Raw genomic sequence first — 7369 nt, 5'->3', positions numbered from 1 at the left:
ACTACCACATAGGGCTCTGGACGCCACCGATCAGCAAGCTTATGCTTTCCATGAAGACCCAGTTGTCGAATAAGAACTCTATCCCCATGCTGCAGAATTTGTTCCCTGACTCTCTGATCATACCGGATTTTGTTTCGTCGTCCTGATCGGCCAGCGACCTGGTCAGCCAATCTGTAAGCATCATTCAATTCCTCTTTAAGTTCAGACACATACTTCAAGTAAGTCTTTCGAGATGGCTGGTCAGGTGATACGCCAAAACTAATATCCACTGGTAGTCGAGCTTCTCTCCCAAACATGAGGAAGTAGGGAGAATATCCAGTCGACTCATTCTTGGTGCAATTGTACGCATGAACCAAATGACTTATATGCCGGCTCCAGTGTCCTTTCCGCTTGGGGTCTAGGGTGCCCAGCATATTGAGGAGAGTACGGTTAAACCTTTCTGGCTGAGGATCACCTTGCGGGTGGAAAGGGGTAGTTCTAGACTTCTTTATCCCGCAAATCTCACACAATTCCTTAATCAGTCGACTTTCAAAGTCTCTACCTTGGTCGCTGTGAATGCGGACAGGTAGTCCATAATGCACAAAGAACTTCTCCCATAAGGTTTTGGCCACAGTCACTGCCTTCTGATCCTTGGTGGAGTAGGCTTGGGCATAACGGGTGAAGTGATCTGTAACCACCAAAACATTACTGACATTACCCTCATCTGGCTCAATGGAGAGGAAATCAATGCACACTAGATCTAGCGGGCCCTCACTAGTGATGTTAACCAGAGGGGCTGAGCGACTAGGCAGAGTCTTTCTCAGAACACACCTTTCACAGGACTTGCAGTAATTCTCAATGTCAGCTTCCATCCTTGGCCAGTAGAATCTGTCTGCCACAAGACTGGTTGTCTTCTCAACCCCCAAGTGTCCATGGTCATCATGCAAAGCCTTTAGAACCATGTCCCTGAAACAAAGAGGCATCACCAGCTGCCTACGGATCCCTCCAGTTCGCCGCTTGGTCTTCCGATACAGTAGTCCATCCTTCACCTCTAGGAATTCCATTTGGCGAGCCAGCAAGCTGGACTCTTCTGTCTTTAGAGCATTTCTCTCAGGTCTCAGGCCTCTCTTTACTGACCAGCGGACCACCCCCACAGAGGGATCTTCCTGTTGGGCCTTCTCCATTTGGCCTTTGTTTAATTGAGGCAAAAACCCAGTATTCAACTGAGTCAGCTGGCAAAACAAGGGTGGAAGTGCCTCTGCTGAACCCCCCAAAAATCTGACACAGCCACGCTTGGGGTTAGTTTTGACTTGTTGCCAGCGACACATGGCTTTCACTTCTGGAGCTGGAACCTCTATCCATGCTTCAACCTCATCACATGGCAGAGTCCGGGGTATACGGGATAGAGCATCGGCATCTATGTTAGTTGTGCCAGGACGGTACTTCAAGCTGAAGTCATACACTGCCAGGGAGGCAAGCCACCGGTGCCCAGTTGCATCCAGCTTGGCCGTAGATCTCACATAGGTCAGGGGGTTGTTGTCGGTATGGACCTCAAAATGCACCCCATAGAGGTAGTCGTGTAACTTGTCCACCACTGCCCATTTCAATGCCAAGAACTCTAGCTTGTGTGCAGGGTAGTTGCGCTCACTGGGAGTCAGCCCTCGACTGACGTAGTACACTGGTCTCAGAGAACCATTATAATCTTGGTACAGGACAGCTCCAAGCCCATCAAAGGAAGCATCCACATGCAGCACATATGGCTTGGTGGGGTCTGCGTAAGCCAACACCGGGGCCTGTGTTAAACAGGACTTTAGCTTCTCAAAGGCCTCATCACAAGCAGGCGTCCATCTTTCTCCAAATGGCCCATTAACCTTGAAGTAGGTCGGCTTAGCGTTCCTCTTGGAATGCGTGGCTCCCCTTGGGGGAGGATACCCCTGAGTGAGGTCAGTCAGTGGCTTTGCAATTCTTGAGTACTGTGGTACAAATCTTCTGTAGTACCCACAAAATCCTAGGAAAGACTTGAGCTCCCCTAATTTGGTAGGCTTAGGCCATTGGACTACAGCTTCCACCTTTGCAGGGTCAGTAGAGATTCCTTCCCGGCTGACAATGTGTCCCACATATTTCACAGCCTTCTGACAGATTCTACATTTGTCAATAGATAACTTGAGCCCCGCTTCCTTTAATCGATCCAACACCTTGAACAGCCTCTGGTTGTGTTCTTCTAAGGTTTGTCCGAACACGATCAAGTCATCCAAGTAGACCAGTACTTCTCGGAAGTTTATGTCTCCCATCACCTTATCCATGCACCTCTGGAATGTAGCAGGGGCACCCTTAACTCCTTGAGGCATCCTTTGGTGCTGGTAGAACCCAAGGGGGCAAATGAAAGCAGTCTTCTCTTGATCCTCTTTACTCATAGGTATCTGGTAGTAACCACTCCGAAGGTCCAACACAGTAAACCACTGACTGCCCTGTAAGCAATCCAAGGCTTCATCAATCCTAGGCACGGTATACTGGTCAGGCACGGTGCGTTTGTTCAGAGTCCGGTAATCTACACACAGCCGGATTTCTCCATTCTTCTTCCTAGCAACCACTATGGGAGAAGCATATGGGCTGTTTGATTCAATGATAACTCCACTGTCTAACAGGCTTCTTAGGTGTCGTCTGACATCTTCTATGTCTGCGGGGGCTAGTCTTCTGGACCTCTCTCGGAAAGGCTTCTCATCATTCAGTCGGATACAATGCTCTACTCCTTGTGCCAAACCCAAATCCCAGTCTCCTAATGAGAAAGCAGCACCACGTTCCATCATTCCCTTTATGATTGACTCCTTTTCGTTTTCTGTCAGATCACTATCCTCAAAACAAGGATCAAAATGTTCGGGGAGGAGCTCATCTCTCTTTGCTTCTTCCTTTCTCACATAAGCAGCTAGACAGGCTGGGTGAATGGTAAGAGTCTGTAAATAGTTGTCTCCCCCAACTTCTCGGCACCACTGGGCTAGGGTACAGAAGATGTTTGCATTTGTTCCCACTATTACTGGTACCGATTTCAATTCAGCTTCGGCCTCCGGGCAGACTAAGGCTATAATGGGTATCTCTTTGTCCACCCCTGCGACTTCCCTTGGGAACCTTAGCACTACAGACACATATCCTCGGTAAGGATAGCTTTGTTCACTCAGTCCCCAAACCACAAGTCCAGATAAGGGCTGTATGGGTACATTTGATAAGTGTTTCTTGTACCAGTTTTCAAAGATGATGGAGACTTGAGATCCACTATCCAACAATACATTGCAAGGTTGGTCATTGATGTATGCTGGCACATGGGGGGCTGGTCCCACCATTCCTTCAGGAAGTGGTTCCAACGGAGTACCAGTAGATGGGACTGTGGAGTGAGCCTTCAGTGTTAGGGGGCCAGTATGGGACTCTACTGACCCCCTTTCCCATTTCCCGACATTTTACCCTTTGAACGGGGAGGTGGTACAGGCTCCTTGAACTCCCACTTCTTTGGGCATTGGCGAGCAATGTGGCTGTGATCCCCACATATGAAGCATCCCTCAGTCTTCGGGTCTCTGCTTCTCTGAGGATGATCACCTATCTTCTTTGTGAGCGGCTGGGGTCTTTCAGTTGCCGCCTCAGCAATCTGTCGCAACCACTCTACTTGTTCAGTCTGGACACTTAGGAGTTGTGAAATCTGCTCTCCTTGCTTCTCAATTACCTTCAGAAGCTCCTCCTCTCGGCCTGGTGACTTAGATTCTAGAGCAACGGCAGCTACTCTTGTGGGTTTCAGCTCTCTGGCAGCCAAAATAGCTTCTTCATGTCGCACTTCCTTAAGTAATTTTGGAAAGGAATGAGGTATCTTCTCTTTATCACAGCACCTCAGTCGTTGAGCAATAGGGTCATGGGTCAGAGCTCCGCGTAATACTTGATCAAGGCGGCACTTGTCAACTTCTGCAGAGCTAATCCCTCCTTTGGATACTACTCGGTGAATCAGCTTATCCAGCCTGTAAAGATAGTCCGACATCTTCTCCCCTGGATCTTGGTAAGTAGTACGGAGTTTGTATAGCAGGTCTACACCATCCTCTGGGGACCCAAAAGCATCCTCAAGTGCCGCCATATAGTCTTGGGAAGTTGCATGTGGCTTGCTTCGCCAGGCAGCCTGGACCACTTCCATAGCAGGGCCCTTCAGACTCTCCACTATTCTCTGTTTCTTTGCAGCATCGGTACATTGCCACTCTTCTAGATACTGCAAGGTGGCATCTCTCCATATGTCATATCCTTCTTCTCCTGCTGGGGTAGGGAGAACCCCAGAAAAGGTCCTTAAACGACGGTAGCTCCCCTCTGGCTGCATTTTTGCAAACTGGCTGACTAGCTTCTCCATTGTTGCCACAAGTATATCAGCAGTAGCAGAGGTCTCTTCTGACGTGGCACGAGAGGGGGTAGGGGGTAACCGTCTATGAGGCCTTCTATCAGGACTATTTGAACCTTGAGGTTGCGTTTCCACAGGCCGCAGAGGCCATATGATTATCCACTTCTGTCCACGTTCAGCGGACACAGATATTGCAGATGGGAAGAATTCTTTCTGCAACACCTGCTCTGTGGCTATTAGCGCAGCTGACCATGGCTTCTCAAAATCATTTCTTCGGTCAACCACTTTGGGGTGAATAACCCCATGAAGCCAGTTCACATTCTGCAGTATGTCATTGTCTGAACACTCCAGGAGTTCACCATACACTGCAAAACTATATTCTTCAGCAGTGCTAGTCTCTTCACACCACTTAAACACACCATCTTCTGTGAATGTTCCCATGGCGACTGTTTCTATCGATCTCAGCAGTGCCTCCAATGTAACACCCCTTTGGGCCGACCTCTGTAGGCAGGGTGTGTGGTAATGTAGCTCTCACCTCACTATAGCGCAGTGCCTCCACCCAAATCTTGATTGCAGCTCTTCGGGTATGCAGTAAATTGTTAATGTTATTGCCAGGGATTGATTTGGGAAAACCCCTGCCCAGCTTCAGTACACACTCACTCCAGAGAAGGAGTAACAGGATAACAGATTTATTAGGGGAAAGGGAGATCACAGGGGGATAACTGTCTGGGTAAGGTAACAAACAGGTAGGGAACAGATGACAAATCAGCATAAGGGAAAACCCTAGTAGGGAAACAATAGTAATAAAACAATATACAGTAGTGTATCCCAACTACTAACACCCCACACAGTCTCTGGTGAAAGACCAAAAACACACTCCTATCTGCCCCTATAACTCACTGATACAGTCTGCTGGCCAGCTATAAGATGAGTCTTTTGTTGGGGCCCAGTTACTCAGGAACTTGTTGCATGTGGATGTGGTGGTGCACTTACTGTCTTGACTATAACTCCAGCAGGGGTGATGATTGCAGGAGTCTGTGCTGGCTGTGGGGTCACAGGTAGAATCCTCCTGTCAGCAGGACCTGGATGCTCTGTGCAGATGATACAGCTGCTGATCTCTCTGTCTCTATTCTCACTGCAGGATGTAGTCTCTTGGTTGCAGCAGCCCCTTTCTCTTGTCTGCCTGTAAGTAGAATTTACTCTTTGCAGGGGGTATGCCACAGTCTCTTTAGACAATGCTGCTCCTTCCAAGATGGCTCCAGGCTCTCCCCCTTCTCCAGCCTTCCCCCACAAGTCCCTGCTCAGCCCAGCCCCTTTCCCCCCTGCTCCATCTCCCATAGGCTGAGGCTGAGGGAACAGATAGGCTCTAGTGTCCATGGGATATGTAGTCCAATTCCCCTTAGAACCAGTGTCTGAAGCTGTGAATCCCTGCCCATAGCTCACAGTACAATCTTCCTCTGTAGCAGGGGTTACAGGTATATGAGAGCAGCCTGATAATCCTGGTGTACAGGGTATATGAGAGCAGTCCGGATAATCCTGGTGTACAGGGTATATGAGAGCAGCACCGATAATTATGGTGTACAGGGTATATGGGAGCTGCACCGATAATTATGGTGTACAGGGTATATGAGAGCAGCCCTGATAATGCTGGTGTACAGGGTATATGAGAGCAGCCCTGATAATCCTGGTGTACAGGGTATATGAGAGCAGCCAATTTATGCCTTCATGTAGTATCTAGACCCAGTTCTAGCCCCCATATATTTCACATGGTCCTTCTATGCTCTCATATAGTAAAAAGGCCGCCATCTATACCCTAACATAGAAGATTATCCCCCCTTGTTCCTCCATATAGAAGATAGACCCACTCTGTGCACCCCCATATAGTAGTGAGGCCCTTCATTTTAAAATTCAGCTTCTCTGTGCATCCATATGGTAGTTAGGCTTTCTGTGGCCCAATATAGTTATTATTTCCCTCTGTTTCCATGTAGTAGTAGTTATGGCCCTCTGTGCCCTCATATAGAAGTTAGACTCCCCTCTGTGGATCTATCTAGCATTTAGACCTCTCTGTGCAGGCAATCCCCCTCTTCCTCAAAAGGTAGTATCCTCCATGTAGGCATCCCCTCCAGCACCATCTCATGTAGGTAATCCCCCTGGTATGTATTCCCATACAGCCACCCTCTTCCCCAGCAGTAATCTCCCTGGAAATCCTCCTGGTGGTTAGACACCACCACCACCACTGTGAGTAGACTGTACCTCCAAATTAGGTACCCCCTTTTCAGTAAGCCAGCACATCCCATACCCCAACCCCCATAGATAACATCCTTCCCAGGAGTTAGCCCCACCCACCCACATAGGTCTCCTCCTCTAAAACTAAGGCAAAAAAAGCCATACTTACCTGCTGTGCGGTTGCACTACTGTAGTCTTCTCATGTCAACTCTCTTCCTGCTCTGTGAGCGCACAAGTCACATCACTCATGTCCCGCAGCTCTAAAGGCCCTATTCCACGGAACGATTATAGTCCGTATTCGGACGATATCGGGCGCTACAGATGATAATCGTCCCGTGGAATAGAGTGCAACGATCAGCCGACATCGTTTATGTCGGCTGATCATTGCAGTCGCTTGTTTTTCAACATGTTGAAAAACAAGCGACTGATATAGCAGCGATCTGCTGCCGTCGCTCCGTTGAATAGGAGCGTCGGCAGCAGACGCTGCTATATCCTATGGGCTGCCCGGACGATCAGCAATCACCCGGGCAAATGCTCAGCCTACTATGTACATTTACTTCAACACTGAGAAGGGAATAATCTGCTCCTGCACTACCAATCTCCTAGGCAGCAGATAAAACATGAATGTCTCCTATTGTTAACCCCTAATGTGCTGCAGTGGGAGGAGGCACAGGTCAGAGGACTCATACAGAGACTGTGGCACCTGGAAAAGAAACGCCAGGAGAGCTCGGTATTAGGGCATTAAAGAGGCAGGTGAGCGTGAGAGTGAAATGTTGCAGCGCTAAGTAGTAAACATCATGCCAC

General features: G+C 48.7%; 1 protein-coding gene across 1 annotated transcript; it reads right to left on the bottom strand.

Annotated features, from left to right (window-relative positions):
* Nucleotides 1-3397: 3397 nt before the first annotated feature.
* Nucleotides 3398-4780, bottom strand: LOC138768742 (paraneoplastic antigen Ma1 homolog). Its single transcript, XM_069946696.1, has one exon. The coding sequence runs from the start codon at nt 4778-4780 to the stop codon at nt 3398-3400; it is 1383 nt and encodes a 460-aa protein (XP_069802797.1).
* Between the last annotated feature and the right edge of the window lie 2589 nt (nt 4781-7369).

The sequence above is a fragment of the Dendropsophus ebraccatus genome, chromosome 12, assembly GCF_027789765.1.
Source record: "Dendropsophus ebraccatus isolate aDenEbr1 chromosome 12, aDenEbr1.pat, whole genome shotgun sequence".
In the NCBI taxonomy this organism is placed as follows: Eukaryota; Metazoa; Chordata; class Amphibia; order Anura; family Hylidae; genus Dendropsophus; species Dendropsophus ebraccatus.
Note: the sequence above shows the minus strand (reverse complement) of the source record. Positions and strands in the feature narration are given on the sequence as shown.